Source organism: Vicugna pacos, chromosome 5, assembly GCF_048564905.1.
Source record: "Vicugna pacos chromosome 5, VicPac4, whole genome shotgun sequence".
NCBI classification, from domain to species: Eukaryota; Metazoa; Chordata; class Mammalia; order Artiodactyla; family Camelidae; genus Vicugna; species Vicugna pacos.
Genome location: NC_132991.1, coordinates 70,368,521 through 70,389,872, shown reverse-complemented (window position 1 = coordinate 70,389,872; position 21,352 = coordinate 70,368,521). Strand labels below are relative to the sequence as shown.

Sequence of the window (21,352 nt, the reverse complement as noted above, 5' to 3'; positions counted from 1 at the left end):
TTTAGGTTGACTACACATGGTTCTGCAGAAAAGCAACATCTTTATGAGATGATTATCAAACAGAGGTAGGTGGTCTCAGGTGGGTCTCAGTGATAACAAATCAAGTCCTTTGGTGAGTTATATCCCACAGTAAGAAAGAAAGAAAGAGAAAAAGAAAAAGGAAGAAAAAAAATCTCTGTATCTCACTTTATTAAACAAAGATACCAGAACAAAATTTTTAGGCTAATCAGGGACCTTATATTCAGGGCCAATTCACTTTTTACAGCTCTTTTCTAAATAGCATATTTTTTAAAATAGCAATTTAACACTAGGAACTCATAGATGAGTTAAGCATAGAGCTCAGTGGTGACTATTACATTATTGCTCATATGAAACACTAGGGTACCAAGCTAAATTGATTTATTAAATTTTAGATATAATTCTCAACTGAATAAGAAAAGATTATTGGAACTGGCATACACAAAATAACATCTCTAGTCAGATGTTTTCATACATTATTATAAATCAGTTTAAATAGAATATATTTCAGCAGCGCATTCAGGTGATAGAAAGTCAAGGAGATCCTTGTTTGTAAAATGGGATTACAAATGGAGTTACAAAATAGTAGTTGCTGAAAGTCCTGTTATGGACTGATAACTAATTCCAACCAAAAAAGTGATCCTTAAGCCACTTTGAGGAACCAAGTATGCCGTCCCATTTTATTTGTTTATTTCTCATGTAACTGTCTTGAGCTATGTTTTACAAAGTACTGAAATATGGGTCAAGTCTTCATGCAGGGGAGTATTGTCAGAAAAACCCAAGAGTTTGATTAAAGAGCTTCTAACAGGACCAGAGAAAGTACAGAAAAAAGTCCATCCTCATACATCTTTAAAATATTAACTCCATTTAAGAAGGAACTCATTTCATGGAACGCGGGACAAGTTTTAATGATATGCAGTTGTTTTTAAAGACCAAACCATGCAAGCTTTGGAGCAAATCTTAATTTCATAATTTTGTCAGAGTGTTTAGGTCGGTTTAACCCAGTCCTTAGATTCAAACAGCAAAAACACAAACCACACACACAGCTTTCTGGTTTCACCACGGATACGTTTTTGTCATCCTCTTCTCATAGGAAAGGGTCGTTACATTTCCCTTTCAAAGAAAGGAGAAACATTGACAATCGTTACTGCCTAATACTTATGTACAGAACTGCTGTTGTTGTTGCTTGGCAACTGGAAGAGATTTGACAAGGAGTCTAAAGGAACTGAATGAATAAATGGAAATGTCAGCATCAGTTTCAGGGGATAAGAAGAAATTTACTATTGCAGGATTAGCATCACATTGCTTTTTTACAGGCTGCACGATTGGAATTCACAGTGTTTCTGTTCTGCTTCTCCCGCCCCCTCTGCTTCCAGCCTTTCATCTTAGTCCCTTTTGCACCATGGCTGAGAGGTATATACCAGATGGATGGTTAAGGCTAAACAATACAGGAGCATGTCAAAAATTAAAATTTCCTTTGGTGGCAGGGAAAAAGTTACCTCTGTTGGCAGTCCCTTGGAATTTATGGGTACTTTACCAATAATCTAGTTATTTTTCACAGTGATCCTTTGTATTAAATTATCCAGTTTTTTACAAATTTTTTTAAAAAATGATAAGGCTGCAGTGGTTCCTTCTTTTCTGACCTTGAGCATTAAAAATCTGTCCAGATGGATTAGATAGGTAGGGAGGTAGATTGATTGAGTCCATGCTTGAAAGTAAACTGCTTGTATTACTATTATTATTAAAACCACTTTTTCTCTGTAAGTGATTTCTCCACTACTTGATTACAAGTTCCGTATAAGCACAGACGTACTTGTAATTTGTCTGTGTACTCGGTAGCTCCTGTAGTAGTAATAAAATAGACTCTATGCCCCCTCAAATATTTGCTAATTAATATTTAGTTAAATAACCGAGCCAAGATTCTGTAATGGCGATTCTCAGTAGGAAGAAAGGAGAAGGTAGTGGAGCGCACCTCCCTGCATTGGGACAAGCATTAGAACGTCAGTAGGGAGAAGACGGGAACAATTAGAAAGAGCATATTTGTGTTCGTTGGAGTCCTCCAAGAGCTGAGGCCAAGATGGGATTAGACGAGCAAGAGATTTCTGAGGGGTGGGAAGCAGTTGCCCGAAAAGAGAAAAGGAAGGAAGTATGTGCAAGCAGGAGAGTCTACAGACTCACATGCAGGTCTGCCATCTTTGAAAGGATAAGAAAAGAAAACTGGGTAGGAAAAGTCTCCACTTACCGTGCAATTCTAAGAAAGTTTGCACAGGTTGATGGGAGTCCTCCAGTCCCCCACTTGGGGGGCTTCCATATCCCTCAGAAATGAGCTGTCACTGGCACCCCACCACCTGAGCCATTGACTGGCTGCATCCTAGGGGAGTGTGGCTTGGGTGGACCCAGAGGGACAGTAGCTGGACTGTCACTCAGCTCTGCTTTCAGCAGTGGGAGATTTCTGTGGCCACCACAGTATTTGAGACTATAACAAAATTTTCTATTGAAAAAGGAAATTGAAATACCTACTTTGGAATTCAGTCATATAAGAGAAAAGCATGAGATTTATATGTTTAGTGGGAAGAATTATTTAAAATTTTGGGTGGTGGGGGAAACCCACAGGGAGTGATGTCAATAATTAGCTCCTCCGCTCCAAGTGGAAATCCTAAATTCCACTGTTAATTAATAAATTAAAATGCAAACTCTAGAGTTTCCCTTCCCTTAGCAAACTGAGCCATACTGCCGCTCGTGCAGGGAGTCCTCTCAACTTCTAGGGCAAAGGATGACTTAAGAGTCTTATTTTCTATTAACAGTATACTCTATTTCTAACTAGACTTAGGAAAACAAAGGGACACATTAATTTTACTGAAAAACTGTATGCCCTTGATGCATTGTGTAACCCCTCTGAGCTTTGGTGTCATTATCTGCCAAATGAGGGATCGTTTTTATGTGGAGGATCTCCAAAACCCGTTCCAGCTCTAATATTGGATGAATCCATGATCTTTTCCACTTCATAGGCACTGTAAAAGATCTAAAAGGGGATGTACCACGGACCAGAGAACCTGAGGGCAGCCTTAGCCCTGATTCTAATCAGCTGCCACAGTTTGAATGTGGTACACAAACTCTCTGTACTCAGTTTCTTGTTAAAAAAAAAAATGGGAATTTGACCTATGGCTCACTGGTACAGCATTTCTGATGCCATCCGGTCTGTGGACACTTTAGAAATCTGCTACTCCATTCTTGCAGATAATTATCAATAAAAATGTCCTGAAATGATGATCGAGGAGCAATGATACAACTTAAAGTTAACATTTTTCTTTTTTTATTATGTTAAGAGCCTTTAACATGAGCTCTACGCTCGTTAAGTGTACACTGCAGTCTTGTTAGCTACAGCACAGTGTTGCCCAGAAGATTTCTAGAACTTAGTCAGCTTGCACATCTGAAACTTTATACCCGTTGAACAGCAACTCCCCATTTCCTTTCTCCTCTAGCCGCTGGCAACCGCTACTCTCTCTGCTTCTGAAAGTTTGACTGTTTTCAGTATCTTGTGTAAGTGGACTCATGCAGTCATTGTCCTGTGTCTGGCTTATTTCACTCAGCATAATGTCCTCAAGGTTCGTCCATGTTGTTGCGTGTGACAGGATTTCCTGCTTTTTAAAGGCTGAGCAGTATTCCCTGGTGTGTCCGTGCCACATTTTCTTTACCCACTCATCCATCCATGGACATGTGCTAATGTTTGTTTGACGTTTTTATTGGCTCAAATTGTGGCTCTAGCTCTTCTCCTAAGGCTAAATACACGAACTAGTTTTAACTCTTTTTACTGCCTTTAGAGAAAAAGCCAACCAAACTCATAAAAATCACTGGGAAAACAAGATCTGGTCAGAAAGATCTTAATTTTCCTGATGTTTAAAGTAGCATGCCCTTTTGAAATTGGTCAAACCAGTTAGAATAAAAAATGGTTTGTGGGTGAACAAATACACTTCCCCTGGAGAGTGTCCCTGGTTTCCATGGTGGTGAGACCCCTCCTAGTTTCATGCTACAGTGAAGAAATATCCAAGATTGATATAATTTAGAGGTTAAATTTACTCCTTTGTCCTGCTGTTGACTAAGTGGTAACCAACTCCTTTATTTGGTATTGATTAAAGGGTAATAGTGACTTGTACCTTCATGATACTCTTTATCTGAAAAGTTCTGTGAATGAGCGGGGTGGTGGGGGAAACCCACAGGGAGTGATGTCAATAATTAGCTCCTCCGCTCCAAGTGGAAATCCTAAATTCCAAAGAAGGTGAGGAAAGATTGGTATTGAATATTCTTAGTTAGAAGAAGAAAATAAATTAAAAAGATCTTACTTTTCTATGCTGATAAAAATGCGAAAAACAAAATACCTTGTGAAAAGAAAATTCCCTGTTTCTTTTTGTCTTCACTGATAAATCCAAATATGGATTTCATCAGAGAACGTAGTTAAACTAAACAGAGTATTTACCTGGTCCCAATGCTGTGTGGTTGCAAAAGGCTGGCTGAAAACAGACTCCTGGTGGACTCAGGGGCTCACCCTATCCTAGATTATGTGCAGGTCTAACTGGTAGTTCTGGGAACACATAAGGGAGAATAAAGCACAGTTACAGAAAACATGCAGGTATACACTGAATACATGCTAGTAGCTAAGTGGGTGAAACGAAATGTGTACTAAGCCCATTGCCTGTCTCAATATAGATTAGAAGGGTGGCTGCTATTGATAGCAACTGTTTGAGACATACCTTCCACCTACACATGCCAGATTAAAGGTGAGAATTCTGATGTGAGGAATGTATCATGGACTAAATTAAAAGATTTAAGACACTTTATCTGATTTTAATTTTACTATCTTTTTATGTAGGAGAAAAGTCCATTTGAGTATCTCTTGCTCTACAACCAAGCAACTTATCAGGCTTTTTTCTAGGAATTAAAGAAGTTATAACTTCTTTAAGCTATCAGTTTTCACTTAGAATTATAACCATTATATTAATTTGTCTTTTCTCTCTCTCTCTCTCTCAAATGCTCAGTGACTTGAGAAATTATAGACCCTGAATTGATGGAAAGATGTCTGGGTTGTTGTTGTTTTGATCCTTTTAGGCAGATCGGGTTCTCCAGTGACTAGAACAAAGTCTCCCCCGTTAAGAGGTGGGGTCTGTGTTCCTCCCCTTAAAACTGCTTAGGCTTTTGGAACTGGTTGATCACGAGAGTGAAAGGAAGCAACTCTATGTGACTTTCATGGTGGGGTGACTCAAAGCTTCTCCCTCACCAGTCCCACTTGTGTTGGGACTCTGAGCTGCTGTGTAAATAACCTGGCCCCTATGCTGTGAGGAAGCCCAGACTAGCCTATAAGGACCACATGGAGAAAAGCTGAGAGTAATACGTGGAGAGAGAGTGAGATGGCTCGCCAGACCCTGGCTGCACCAGAACCTCCCTCCCACACTACACCAGCTCCTCTGTCTGTGTGAGACCCCCAGGTAGATGCACTCCACTGAAGTCTTGAATTCCTGCCACACCAACATTGAAAGCTTACAGTTGATTCTTGTTTTAAACCACAAAGTTTTAGAGTGACGTGTTTTGCAGCAGTAAGTAACTGGTATACCCTCTCAAGCAGTAAAACTCTTCTAAACTAGAACTGATACTTTTAAAATTACAATGTGACAAAAATAATGGACAAGTGTGGATGAGTAGACAATACACTCAGGTAAATTAGTTGATAGGTGAGCAGTTATACCTAAAGAGAGGTCTGTCCTAGCCCCCTTCTTTTCTTTTCTCCTCCTTCCACACCATCCCTTAGCTCTCTATGCCTTCTTCCCTTTTATCTCTTATGCATGATTCTTAATTCTGGATGGACATTAGAACCACTAGGAAAACTTCAAAGAATAATCACTATCCAGGTGCACATTTAATTGTTTGAGGTGGGATCCGGGTGCAGGTATATTTGAACCTCACCAGGTGATCACAGTTTGCAGGCAGGGCTGAGAACCACTGTTTGAGGCTGACAGTGCCCACATCTGTTTCTTTGGCTCAGTTCTTCCTTGGAGCTGCAGATTCATAGATTCAACTGCTCTCCAGGCCGCTGGATGTGGATGCCTCCCAGACCCCGAAGCAGAGCGCTTCACCTTCCCCACTACTCCTTTTTTCAGGAAATGACACCACGATCCACATAAATACTCAAGCCAGACACCTGGAAGTCATCCAGATTCCTTCGTCTTCCTCACTCCTTGCATCCAGTTAAACACACATCAGTCACTTCCTTCCAAGGAATCTGTGAGTCATTCTCTCCACTGCTCCGCCTTGGTCTGCTCTCTCTCCCCGATGTCGCATCAGAATCCTAACTAACATTCATTTGATCTCCTCCAAGTCATACACATAGAAATCACAGTGACCTTCTTAAATATGCAAATATCACCCTCCTCCTCTGAGTAAATGCCTCCAGTGACTACCTTTACAGTCAGGCTTGGAATTATAAGATGGCTTGCAGGGCCTTGTCCAGCTTCATCTGAAATCCCCTTCCTTCTAACATTTAATACTCCAACAATCCTGGACCCTCATTCCTTGGAACATGCTCCCAGTCACTCAGTTCTGTCCATGAGCAGATGCTGTATACTCTTCCTGGAATATTCCATCTCTTCTCCCCTTCCCCTCTCCTGGTTTGGTCTTACTTACACTTCATCCTCAATTTAAACATACTTTAGATCCTGAGATGGGGCCTCCCTGATTCTCTGGTTTAAGATAGGTCCCCCTGTTACAGGCGCCCAAAGCACCTTTCCTTCCAAACTCATCAAACATCGCCTTCCTAGACTATACACTCCACAGCAGGTCAAGGGATGTATGTTACTGCCTGCAGCCCAGCTTCTACCGTAGTCTGTACATTGTGACTGACTGACTGAATGAACAAATAAACATGGATTTCGAGATCAATATCAACTCTGAGGGAAGTTCTTGTCGTGATACCCTGGCCTCTGTACTTGGCTCTGGCCCATCCAAAATTCAGATTAACCATTTGGATAAGATATAGAAGATGGCCACTGATTTTTTAAATGATGTAAAGTTGGAAGGAATGGCTAATGCATTCCCTGTTTTAGGTGGTAGAAAGCGAAGTTCTTAAAGTTAATATCTGACTGGAGTGATGGGTCAGAACTCACGGACTGAAATTTATTAAAGATGAATGTAGTATCTTACCCTTGCATTCTAGTCACTCCACAATTACAGGACAGGGGACACTTGTCCCAGAAACAATCCAGGGTATGTTAGTGGCAGAGTAAGCTCTGTTTGAGCCAGTAACTGATAAGGCTCCTGAAAGTGCACATGTCATCTTAGATTCCTTTCGTGGAGAAATGGGGCCCGACCCAGACAGGTGCGGGTCCCATAGTCCTCTGCTCTGATCCAGCCACCTCTGGAATAACGTGCTTTAATTATAGGACCACGTTTCAACAGAATGCGCTTAGAGGAGCCTAACCAGGGTGGTGAAAGCTTGGGAAGCACAGCTTATGAAAACCTGAAGAGTATATGTTTACTCCGTCGGAGATGGAATTCTGAGGAACACTTTTGTCCCTTGAAAAAACAACGAAGGTCTGGTCTTTGGGGAAAGGATGACACTTATACACCAGAAGAGTACTGGGAGGTGGAACTGGAACCCAGGACTGGCAATATCTGACATCCCCTCCCTGGCCGCATTCTTATCAGTGACCCCTCTGTCCTCTCGCTCTCTTGACATGATCGCTCGTCCCTTTGCCTCTCCCTAGTCTCCCAGTTCATCATCCCCCTTCGTAGACCACAGATGCCTCCATCAGCAACTGTAACAATTCTCAGCCACGTATCCCTGAGCACTAGGAGCTACCACGACGTTTCGTGGAGTTCATAACCTTGGAGCCTTCCTTTTCTCTGCTCCTGCTCCTGGCTTATTGGGAATTGCTTCAGGAGAGTCCTGCCAGTTGGCTCCATGCTCCACGACAAATCCATTGCTGTCTGGCCTGAGTGGGCCTTCCATCCGCTCAGCCGTTTGGTTCACCAAGGCCATTTCCTATCACATTCCCACAAGGCAGCTTGAAACCTTTCCCCACTTTTTACCCCAAAAGAAAACTCTAAAACTCTCTCTCAGGGGAGATAGTTTCCTCAAATTTTCCTCTTCACAATCTCAAAATTTTACTGTATTTTTACTTTTCGTTTCTCATTTCTTCCTTCCTCAGAATTCTGAGAAAGGGAGAGAAGAATCTGCTGTCCCTTCCCAAGCTGGCTTTTCCACGTGGATTTTGATACCATTTCCCTTCCTTTCCTCTGGAACTCTGTTTCATAATTTAGCTCCTGTCTTTACTCTCTTCAAATCCTTTCTCACTGCCAGCGCCTTTCCTCTGTCAGTGAGCACACTCAAGCCACTTTGTGGAGATTCATTGTCTGGTGATGGTTTTAAGATGGGGAGAGGAGAAACCGAGCCAGCAAATCTAATTAGAAGGCTTTTTCCAGAATCCAGGTTAAAGATAAAGGGAACCTGGCCAGGGTAGTAAAAGGAAAAACAGAGAACAGGTGAGTTTCAGAGAGGATTTTTGTTGTCAGAATGACCTTGAGTTAGTGGTTCCTTATGACTTTGCCTTATTTTCCTATGGTTTTGTCAGCTCCTTGGGGGTAAATACTGTCAGATTCATCTCACTTTCCCTCACGAAATCTGGCTTGAATGAATGGTTAGAATTCCCTCAAAACATGTGTGTGGGGAGGTGGGAGAGCTGCCCTCTGGAAGGTTAGCTTTTAAAACAAGGCTAGTTGGTGAGAAAGGGGAGGATATCTCCATATTAGAAGGAAGAAAAGGGTAGACCTTTGTTCCTCAAAGTGTGGTCCTTTGTGGTGTTTTCCCATTGCTCTAACAACTGTAGTGACTTTAAAACACCACAAATTTGTCACCTTACAGTTCTGGAGATCAGAAGTCTGAATGGGCCTCATTGGGCTAAAATCAAGGTGTCAGCAGGGCTACACTCCCTTCTGGAGGCTCTAGGGGAGAATTCGTTTTCTTGCCTTCTAAAAGCTGCCTGCATTCCTTGGCCCATGGTCCCCTTTCATCTTCAAACCAAGCACTGGCTGCTCGGGTCTTTCTCACAGTGCATCAGTCTGCCACTCTCTTCTTCTTCCTTCCACTTATAAGGACCCTGGTGACTATATTCAGCCTACTGAGATAGTCTGGGTAATCTCCCCTTCTCAAGGTCATCTGATTAATAACTTTAATTCTATCTGCAACCTTTATTTGCTGTGGTTCCTGGGGATTAGGGCGTGGATGGCTTTGGGGGCTGTTAGTCTGCTACCACGTCCTTGGACAAGCAGCATCTTCATCACCTGAGAACTTGTTAGAAATGCAGAAGCTCAGGCTGCACCCTGAGCCTCTAAATTAGAACCTGCATTCTAATCAGATCCCACATCTGACTGTGCTTTCAGGTTTGAGAAACCACAACTAGACTATCTCTAAGATCCTCTCTGCGTTAAACTTCCCACAGTTCTATAAAAACTGCATTTTTCCCCCACCTTCAAATCTTCATTATTCCTTCTAATCCTGGTTTCCTGCCAAAAAAAAAATTAATTTTGATTTATACCCCTGGTGTTAATTCCCCAAAAGTCAGCCAAGTAGAACATAACAACACTTCATGCATATATTTTACTGGCAGAAAGTAGATGTTCAAAAAGGCAATTAAATTATAGAATTATCCATGATGCAAAGGTACTGGTCTGCAAAGAGTATTTTCTTCTCCAGGAAGATTCATAGGAGATCTGCCTTCATTAGGTTATAGATAATATTAGTGGCCCAGCAAGTGAAGCAAAAGCTACACAGATGAGCTGTTTTTAAGGCATCTCTAAACGGCTCAGCATTTGAGAAATGTGACCAAAGCTGATTATAAAATTCCTTTCAAAGTTGCAGGAATGGGCAACACATAAATAACTCTGCTTCTCACTGGTGCGAAAAAGGAGGTTGCAGGCTGTTTGATTGCTGTCCTCCTTGTAGGGAATGAGACCAAGCTCACCTCTAAGATTACAAGCTCCTCAAGGCTAGGGCCAGCAGTACCCGGGACCTAGGAGGCACTTCATGCATTTTGGGCTTGAATACTTTTTACCGGTGTGTAATATGTTGCTCTGAATTACAGAGACGCGCTGAAGAAAAAAGCTGGATAAATAAGCCTGAAATGTTGCAATGACCATCTTACTAGACTCCCTCCTTCCTTTTGTTCATTCAGTTGTTCATTCATCTATTTGAACATCTATGAATCATCTACTGAATGCTGCCTATTGTTCTAGGCCCTGCGGATAGAGAGCTACAATCCCTGCCATTTACAAGCTCACATGCCAGTGGGGCGAATAGTCTGATAAGTAAATAGTTAGGGTAACGTTGAGTACTGGACAGGGTATGTAAACGAGGCTCATGGGCCTCTCTTCTCCGATCCATCTTGTACATTCTAAACAGGATTTATCTTTAAAATCGCCCATTTCTCCCCTTTGCCAATTGGATTAGTTCTTTGGCTTTATTATTTTTATTTTCAGCCTTCTTTACTAATGTTGCTTCTAGGCACTCGATCCTTGTTCTAGAAAATGAAACCTCTCCAACAAGTGCAAGTGAAAAAGAGGTTACTATAGAGATGTGGTAGGGACTCATGGGGCTTCAGGAAAAGCTCGAAAACAGTCCCTCTTCGTCTCCATTCTGGCTTCTCTCCCTTGGTGTGAAATAGTCCAGACTCCAAGGCAGAGAATCTAATTGGCCCTGTTTGTCTTTTCAGACAGGCCACCTCCTGACTGCTGCGATCATTGGCACCACACTCTGATCGTTTCCTTCATATCATTCACTTAGCATGAGCTGCAATTCTGTATATTTTTAATTTCCTTGTTTTACATCTGTTTTCCTCTCTAGGTTTGGTAGTGACCATATCTGTTTTATTACTGCTCTATTCAGCCACTAGTGCAGTGCCTGACCATAGTAGGGATTTAGTAAATAAATGAAAGAATGAGATGGAGTTGGGGGGTTGGGGATCTGGGCCCCGGGGGAGCAGGGAGTGCGTGTTTGTTAGCCCCCGTGTTGTTAGCCCCTCTATGATGGGCTTCCCTATGGTGCCACTCAGCTTGCAGGAGAGGAAGAGATTGAGGAGAGCCTTGGGTCCACTGACTGCTCAGCAAGGCTGTGGAGGAAGTTTTTTGGTCTTTGTTTTTTTGTTTTTGTTTTTAAATTGAAGTATAGTTGATTTACAGTGTTATGTTATTTTCTGGTGTACAGCATTGTGTTCAGTTATACATATATATATCCTTTTTTATATTCTTTTTCAGTATAGATTATTACAAGCTATTGCATATAGTTCCCTGTGCTATATAGTAGGACCTTGTTGTTTATTTATTCTGTATCTAGTAGTTTGTATCTGCTAGTCCAAACTCCTAATTGATCCCTCCCCAGTCCCTTTCCCCTCTGGTAACCATAAGTTTGTTTTGTAAGTCTGTGACTGTTTCTATTTTGTAAATAAGTTCATTTGTGTCATTTTTTAGATTCCACATATAAGTGATATATACTTGTCTTTCTCTGTCTGACTTACTTCACTTAGTATGACAATTTCCAGGTCCATCCATGTGGGTGAAATGGCATTATTTCAGCCCTTTTTATGGCTGAATAGTCCATCATATATATATATATATATATATATATATATATATATATATATATATATATATATATTTATTTATTTATTTATTTATTTACACACATGTACCACCACTTCTTTATCCAGTCATCTGTTGATAGACATTTAAGTTGCTTTCATGTCTTGCCTGTTGCAAATAGTGCTGCTTTGAACATTGGGGTGTATGTATCTTTTCAAATTGGAGCAAATCAAAACTACAATGTGGTATCACCTCACACCGGTCAGAATGACCATCATTAAAAAGTCCACAAACAATAAATGCTGGAGAGGGTGTGAAGAAAAGGGACCCCTCCTATACTGCTGGTGGGAATGTAATTTGGTGCAACCACTATGGAAAATAGTATGGAGATTCCTTAAAAAACTAAAAATATAGTTACCATATGACCCAGCAGTCCCAGTCCTGGGCATATATCCAGAGGAAGGCTCTTAAGAAGGGAAATATACAGAGCAATCTCCCCTAGATGTCTCGGCCAGCACTCACTCTAGACGCATATTCTTTCCATTTTAAAGACGTACCAACCTTTACACCTAGAGAGATCCTTCTCCTCCATGACCCAGCGTACATGCTCCCACCCTTTCCTTTTTAAAATTTATTGAGCAGCTAATATATGCCCAGTTCTATTTCAGACACTACATGCATCATCTCTTTGCATTTTTCCTGAGACTCTAGCAGGTAATATCCTCATTTCACAGCCACAGAACCAAGTTTAAACAATTTAGGCAGTTCTTCCAAAGTCATAGAGCTAGCCTGTAGCAGAACCAAGATTAGAAAATAGGTCTGGTGAATGCCAAAGCTTCTTCCACAACATTTGACTGCTTCCCCTATAAAGCAGTCTCCCTCCTTGGGCAGACGTAACTGCTCCCTCTCCTGCGGTACCGCAGTATCTTGTTCATAAAGACAGCACCGCGTTTTACACACTTTCAGGTACCGGCGGTTCTAGCTCCGCCGCTGCACTGTCCATCTTAGGGCAGGGACCATAGTTGGCTCCCCTTTGTGTCCTCGGTACCTGTCACCTAGTGGAGGCTCCACCAATACCTGTCTGCTGGGCTGAGCTTTGGAAGGATGGTCAGTTACTATGCTATTTCCTGTTTTTTAAACTCCACAAAATACTGTGAGTATCTTATTAGAAAGAAAGTAGAATGATCAAGTCTCATCAGTCTTCCCGTCTCTGTTATTGAAATGTAAAGAACATGTCTGTCCTCCCTGACCATGGCATGTCTAGATCACATCACAGTCAGCAGAGACTCACTTGCTTGTTATTGTGGGTGGTAAATGCTGAGTGATGGGATCGTCCGAACACTGGCAGAATATTCCTTTGACACAAAGCTGCAGCCTGATCTAGCTACAAATTGTCATTCTCTCATTCAACAAATAGTTGTTGAATACCTACTACAGGCACATTATTAGTCACTCACAGGTGAGCATGGTGGTGGTGCAAAAATGACTGAGAGGAGGATTCTGCCCTCAGGTTGCTTACCGTCTAGAAGACACACCTTACACAAACACTTCGGCTGTGAAGTAGAAGGTGCTAGGGGTTGAGACACCTGCTGATAAGGGCTATGGGAATTAAACAGGGACTGAGATGCCTTATACAGGGATGGTCAAGACAGACTTCACGGAACACGTGGCATTTCAGCGAGAATATAAGATTTGGGCAGGTGGACACATCTCAGGTCAAAGGCAAAGCTCACACAGAGGTGGGGTAGCAGACCAACCTGGGCTTGCACTATCTGTAAAGGGCAGAGCGAGAGGGACATTTGGAAAAGCAATTGTTAATGGCTTGAATGCCACATTATATAGATGCCATTTTACTCTTAAGGAAGGTGGGAAAATAATCAAGGTTATACTTGAAGAAGAGCAGTCTGGTAGCAACCTCAGAATGAATTTGCTGGGGAGAGGCCAGAAGCAGAGGGAGCCGTTATTTTCTGTTTATTTGATAATACAGGGCCTTTACTGATCACACAGCTGTGTAGGTGGATAGAAAACTTCAGTCAGAACCTTTTTTTTTTTTTTTGAAACTGAGACATAGTCTAAGTAACTCATCAGTAAGCAAGAAGAATTTCTAAGGAATCATCACAGACAGGCTCAAAGGGTGCCCAGTGTGAATGAGTAAATCTGCTAACAGCTCCTAAACCAGACAAGTCAGGTTCTGGTTAGGTTCGTGCGGGAGGCTGAAATCAAACAGGGTCTGTGACGGCCACACTGCCTTGCTGCTTGGTGTAGGCAAAATGCCAGCAGGGCGGGCCTGAGGCAGAATGGGGCAAAACCTGTCAAACAAGATAGAAAGCCCCAGAGAGAGGAGGGAAAGGGAGATCAGAAGTTAAATCAAAACAACTTTTTTAATGTCCATTTTTTTTATCGAGGTATAGTTGATGTACAATATTATATAAGTTACAGGTGTAAAATACAGTGATTCACAATTTTTAAAGATTATATACTCTATTTAGAGTTATAAAATTTTGGCTGTATTCCTCATGTTGTATAATATATCCTTATAGTTTATGTTACACCTAATAGTTTGTACCTCTTATTCCTCTACCCCTTGTGTTGCCCCTTCCCTCTTCCCTCTCCCCACTGGTAACCACTAGTTTGTTCTCTGTATCTGCGAGTCTTCCTCTTTTTTTGTTATATTCACTAGTTTGTTGGGGTTTTTTGCAAATTCCACATATAAGTGTATACAGTATTTGCCTTTTTCTGCCTAACTTTTTTCACTTAGCATAGTATCCTCCAAGTCCACTTATGTTGCTCCAAATGGCAAAAATCTCATTCATTTTTATGACTGAGTAGTATTCCATTGTGTGTGTGTATGTATATATATATACCACATTTTCTTTATCCATTCATCTGTTGATGGACTCTTAGGTTGCTTCTACATCTTGGCTATTGTAAATAGTGCTGCTATGAACATTAGGGGTGCATGTGAGCTTCTATTCATGTGCCTGTTGGCCATCTGCATTTCCTCTTTAGAAAAATGGCTATTCAGATCTTCCACCCATTTTTTAAGAGTTGTTGTTTTTTTGATGTTGCGTCATATGAGCTGTTTATACATGTTAGATATTAACCCCTTATTGGTCATATCATTTGCAAATATTTTCTCCTATTCAGTAGGTTGTCTTTTCATTTTATCAATGGTTTCCTTTGCTGTGCAAAAGCTTTTAAAATCAAAACAACTTTTGAGGTGCAAAAGGCAGATTTCTCAATAGCAAATTGAATTTGCCAAACTAGATTTAAATTAGTGAAAGCAAAACAGGAGAACGTGATTTGGGAAAGGTAAAGCAGTTGCTAAATGAACCACTAACTAGCGGTCCCAATGGTCACCCCATATCCTGTGCTGCCGAGTGATGCCCCTTCCACACCCCCTACCCCTGCGCCCGGAACACTCTTGTTTATGGCGTGAGAACCCTTGAGGGATGCCATCAAGGGCAGCTTCAAACAGTGGGCTTTGGAGTGAAGCGGCAGCAGCAGGCTCACCCGCTTGGACTGTGGCCCTGAAGTAAAGGCTGTGTGTCTGAAGCGGCGCCAAAAACAGCCTCTGCAACACAACCACTGCAGGTGCGAATTTTATGAGTTCCTCGTATGCAAACTACCATTAGTCACGCATTGATTGATCCATTGCTCCAGGAGCTTCATTTCCAAATGCAAAGGCAGCCTTTCAGCCCAACGTCCCTGTAACATGCTTTTGTCATCCACTCCTTGTATTTAAAGCTCCTTCATAAGGAGATCTTTTTTAGATTTAAATGCTTGGACCTCTCATGACTCCGCTGCTTCATGAATAGTGACACTGTGAGGTTCCTGTATTTTTATGCGCACATATGAGTGCCCGGATCTCTCTATCTTTCTCCAAGATATTTTCATAGGGAAAAATATATAGTGAATTTATAAATAAGATGGTTGAGAAACAATACTACCCTCCACATTAGCCAAGTACTGCAGAAACATGTTGGCCAAGAAATTCACTAGAATTCAGCATTACTATAGAATACTTAAGAACAGGCAGAAGTTATTTTTTTCTTTTTTCTTTTCTCATTTCTTTAAAACTTGACATTCTTGTCTTAGTTAAGTGTCTTTATTCGGGAATTGTATGCAATATTCATAGTTATATTTGATATCAAAACTCAGTTATTGACAATTATATGTCAATATATATTAAAAAGGATATGTTCAGAGATAAGCTATATGAAGTGACAAGGATAGATGTTTTCTATATCCTACCATGATTGTTGTTTTGGAGTTTTGTTTCGTTATAAAGGACAGGCAAGAGTAGCGTAAATGTCTGAAGAGGAAGTATCGCTGTAAGCTGTGGTTTATATTAAGCTTTGCCTTAACTTGATAAAATAAATTACGTTTTGCAGAGGAGAGACTGGAAGCAGGGAGAACAGTTATTTTATGTTTATTCCATACTTCTGGGTTACAGCTGTGTAGGTGGATTGAAAACTTTTGAGTTTTTTTTAAATTGAAGTACAGTTGATTTACAATATTATATTAGTTTCAGGTGTACAGCAGAGTGATTCAGTATTTTTACAGACTATACACTATTAAAAGTTATTAAAAGATAATGACTCTAATTCCCTGAGCTATACAATATATCCTTGTTGTTTATCTAGTTTATACACAGGAGTTTGTATCTCTTAATTGCATGCCCCAATATTGCCCCTCCCTACTTCCCTATCTCCACTGGCAGCCATTATTTTGTTTTCTGTTATCTGCGAGTCTCTTTCTGGTTTGCTATATATATTTGTTTGTTTTATTTTTTAATTCTGCATATAAGTGATATTACACAGTATATGTCTTTTTGTGCCTGACTTACTTCACTAAGCATAATATTCTCTAGGTCCATCCACATTGCTGCAAAGGGCAGAATTTCATTCCTTTTTGAGGCTAAATAATATTCCATTGTGTATATGTGTGTGTATATATGTATATATATATATAGCACACACGTCCTTTAACCAACACTTTGGTTGCTTCCGTATCTTGGCTCTTACAAGTAGTGCTGCTGTGAACATTGGAATGCATGTATCTTTTTGAATTCGTGTTTTCCTTTTTTCCAGATATGTACCCAGGAGTGGAATTGCTGGATCATATGGTCTAATGGAATTATAATGTAGTTAATGTAATTAATAAATAAGCCTTGTATTATTTAGAAGAGCATGGCTGATGTGATAATAATGATGGTAATTATTAAGAAACTTAATGTGATACTAACCACTCCTAGCGGCTTGAAATGCTAGAATTTTATTTAGAAGAACTACATTAGGAGGATGACGTGTAATATTTACACATGACCCCATCGCAGCAGCACCTACTAGGCCATCTGTATTTATTGTTGGACGTGTCCTGTTAGTGACTTTCCTGGACTGGATGCAGGTGTTTTTGTTCATGTTTTCTCCCCATCTTGGCTTCTTTTTAAAAAAGAGATAAATGAGGAGATTTTGGTCAGAGGGTATAAACTTACAGTTTTAAGATTAACAAGTTCTGGGGACCTGATATACAGCATGGTAATTGTAGCTGTATATACTGTATGGTATACTTGAGAGTGGATCTGAAACGTTCTCACCACAGAAAAGGAAATGGTAATTATCTAATGAGACGGAAGTATTAGCTAATGCTATGGTGGGAACCATTTTGCAGTATATAAATGCATCAAATCAACATGCTGTACACCTTAACTTACACAATGATAGATATATATAAAATTAAATATAATGATATATAATATATATTTATATACATATAAAATTTGTATAGGACAAGGATAGATGCTAGATATTTGATCATCATTTGTATATATGTGCATATATATATATATAGAGAGAGAGAGAGAGAAGACAACATAAAAGGATGTTGAAATTTGGTGTTCTGTCACACAATAAGCATTCAAAAACTATTTACTGTTTTAAAGAGTACAAGAGAAAAAATGAGAAAGAACTTGGATTTAATAATATTTTTTAATATAAAGGCTAGAAAAACTAAGGAGCATACAATGTGAAAATTGAAAAAAAAAATCAAAGGCCTTGAGTCACATATATACAACTATATATATGTGTGTAGTTTTCGAGTCCTTGATGAGACCCACATGTCTAGCATTTATGAATGTCAACCTTCACACTAGCTTTCTATAATGTCAGAACCTCTACAAGTTATATACCCATATCTTGTGCTGTTTTCTCATTATGATCTAAATATTCTTATATAGAGATCTGTATGGAAGAGGCTGCCTATTTTCTAACATAATTAGGAAGTAGGCCATACTGCTTAATTGAGTGTTTGGGGCAATACAATCACATTATACATCATCATACACATAGAATCCATAGTCCATGAATCTGATTACAACAAACTACATGTAACTCTAAAACTCAGCTGGCCATAACTGAACCATTGGTGGAAACACGTAAAGACTGTGCGGTGCTTTTGTGATCGTCATTATGGATGCTCCTCACCTTGACACCATGCAGTGCTCTCATATTTGTTAGTAGTGGCTGCAGTAATCCCCTTGATAGAAGGCTGGGTAAGCCAGGGTTTACTCAAGTGAATAGAGCATCCTGTAGTAATTGCGAGTTCTGTGAGATAAAGGTCAATTAGTTCTATCAGGCAAAAAGAAAGAATATGTGCAAAATTTGATTAAGAAATACCCATAGGTCATTAAAAATTGAATGCCAGCTTAACCCGTTGAAATCCTTAGCTCTCATGTATGTATTTACTTTTACTGTTTTAAATGTTTGATTTCAGAAGTGTGTTTGGGATCATTTTTCTGTATTATGGCTAAAATTGCTATTTCAAAACTACAATGCCCCACACCTTTATACCTCTATAAACATTAATGGAGTTTCACAACACACTTCTGTAAAGCTCAGTATGACCGTTTCCACTGCACAGATAAGAGAAGCTGAGACATGAGGCTATTTCTGTAATTTTTCCAAAGATACCCTCTGAGCCAATGGAGAAGAGAGCCGGAGACAGAAAACTATCTGTGTCCTCACTGAAAACACATCTTGTATGCATCTGGAGTCTGGAGGGTGAGGGAGATGGTGGGGAGTAGATTGCAAAACCAGAGCTGGCTTTTCACACTTGCTACTCCAGTCCTAACAAGGAACTCTTTGTAGAAATGTGTACTCAAATAAAGAGAGTGTCAAGGTGATTACCAGGATGAATTTTTACGGGTCTGAAATGCCTTTGAATGTGCTTGATGGCAAGAAGATATATTCGTTGGCTTTTCAAGGCCTTTCTAACAGTTATTATTTTACCCAGTGAGAGATTCATGGATGAACAATATTCATAATGTTTAGCTTTCTTTTCCTTTACTCTCCTTCACAGATCTATGCAGTTCGATCAGTTGTTCCCAACAAAAGCAATAACGAAATAGTCCTGGTGCTACAGCAGTTTGATTTTAATGTCGATAAGGCAGTGCAGGCATTCGTGGATGGTAAGTACACATGTCCCCTGAGCCTAAAGATACTAGAACTAAATAGTCCATATATTCTGTATTTTCCCCTTGAATGCACTGAGTACCAATTATTTACTAATACTTTAATTTTCATAAAAATATGCAAGGCTTTAAACATCTACATATGAAAAAAAGAATTTGGAAGTTCTTTTTCCCTCATTGGGAAAAAAAAATAGACTGTCATTTCTAAAGGATACCTATTGTAATGCTACTAATTCCATTGTCTACCAGTCAGTACAACTTGTTATTCAACATGTCTTTTATTTGATGGTGTCCTTGTTTTGTTTTGTTTTGGGGGGGTAATTAGTTTGATTTATATATTTACTTAATGGAGGTACTGGGGATTGAACTCAGGACCTCGTGCATGCTAAGTACGCATTGTACCACTAAGCTATACCTCCCCCCGATGATGTCCTTGTTAATGGAGGATAATGAACTTCATTCCTGATCTGACCTTCTCAACTCTTCAACCAACATAGTTCTGCTTGGCCTTATGACTGGAATCTGTGATGCTTATGTAGTCTGAGAGGACTGGGTTAGTCTCTAATATCCTTAGTTTATGATTTTGAGATTACCTAATTAATCAGACTATCAGTTCATCTCATCTATCTCTAGAGGCTTTTTGCTGTCTAAAAAAAAGTTGTTTTTTTTATAAGACCCTTGCCAATGATGTTACAGAATCTGAAATCTCAGGGATATATTTAATGTATAAATGTGTATGTAACCTACTGCTTTAGATTTCCTGTTAATTATGGGAAATTCTTCTCTCCTAATCAAATTAAACAAGTTCCATTTATGAACAAAGATCTCATACCTGTCCTTAGTTATCATATGTCTTCTGCCCTAGCATTAGTGTCTGTTTTGTAAATATGGACTAGCTCAACAGAATCTCACCAAAGGTCAGGAAAGACCTGTCAGCACATTTCTCGGTTTTATCCTAGTTACATTTTATTTGTTAAGGACAGTTTGATTTACTCACTTTCCTAGGAGTAAGATAATCTTCCTAAATTTCTATGTATAGTATAATTGCCTCTCAGGCAGTGTCTTGGAACCAGGCAACATGCTTGCATTCTGATATCTGCAGCCAACGTTTAGGGTCCTAATTGAATTAGAAAAATGATTATCATTCAAAATAGGCCCACAAGCAGACCCTTGGTGCACAACTTTTCTGACTGTTTTTCCTGCTTCCTGTACTAGCAGGTAGAGAGTCCCTACTCATAAGAAACAAATACGGAGAATACGATATTAATCCGACTTTGCAGCATTTGGTGCAATTTGTCTCAAGAAGAAACGGGGGAAAACAAATACCTGGCTCAGATGAACTCTCTTTTCAGGTTTCACTTGCCAACATCACTCACATGGAAAAAAGCTTTAGGAAAGGAAAAAGGTTATTATCCTCAGTCCTCCCCACCCTTACTTGGATTGAGGCCCCCACATTCTCCATCATGAAAGTTTTTATTACAAAGTGACCCTGATGAGATGCACAGATGCCCAGTAACTGATGGACTGTCATCATATCCGCTCGCATTTAAATGGAGCACCATGCTCATCCTTCTTGAAATTTTCACCTTGTCGGTATTGAGGTCTCATTAAAAAAACCTCATTGATTGCTAAGAAACCTCCTATCATTTTAGATAGGGACCATTCAGGAAACTTGTTTAAAAATCACTGAACATCAGAAGTATTTGTTAGGAATCATTTACGGAGCAATACTAAAAGCACTCTTACCAAGCAGTTTCAGTGTAATTAAAGTTTAATAATAACAGTTTCAAAATCATCTGTAAACATAGGTATTAATTCCTCAGAATTACTTTCTAAAAGCTCATTGTCCAAATTGCAAATAGAATTTCTGTCAAAATATGAAAATTAGAGGAATAATTGAATGTTGCAATTGAAAGCAATAAGCCACTCACTTCCTTCCTCTGATTAAAAAGAACAGTACTTAACCTTTTTTTAATTTTAATTTTATTTGGAAAAGTGAAGTCGAGCTATCAGTAAGAACTACCCTAATGATTATTAGCCACAGGTGTGACTTACCAAGAAACCTAGGGAAAGTGACTTCCTTAAGTTCTTCAAAAGGAAAATGCTGTGAAACATTAATTCTCTGGGCAAATTAGAGAAAGACCAGCCCAGTTAATAAAAAGTCTGAATTATAGCTTACTTTTAAGTATAGTCTTATTACTTCAAGTACATGTAACTCAAAAAGCCTGAGAGGGGCACTGAATT

At 39.8% G+C, this 21,352-nt stretch overlaps 1 protein-coding gene across 8 annotated transcripts in view; it reads left to right on the top strand.

Moving 5' to 3' along the window:
* The window catches only part of SPATS2L (spermatogenesis associated serine rich 2 like), a 157,368-nt gene that overhangs the window by 78,473 nt on the left and 57,543 nt on the right, over positions 1–21,352 (top strand). For all 8 annotated transcript variants that reach the window (XM_072961513.1, XM_072961511.1, XM_072961512.1 and 5 more), the window contains one exon: positions 18,997–19,105. In XM_072961513.1, the coding sequence (XP_072817614.1) occupies positions 18,997–19,105 (109 nt within the window). The remainder of the gene's footprint in view (positions 1–18,996; positions 19,106–21,352) is intronic.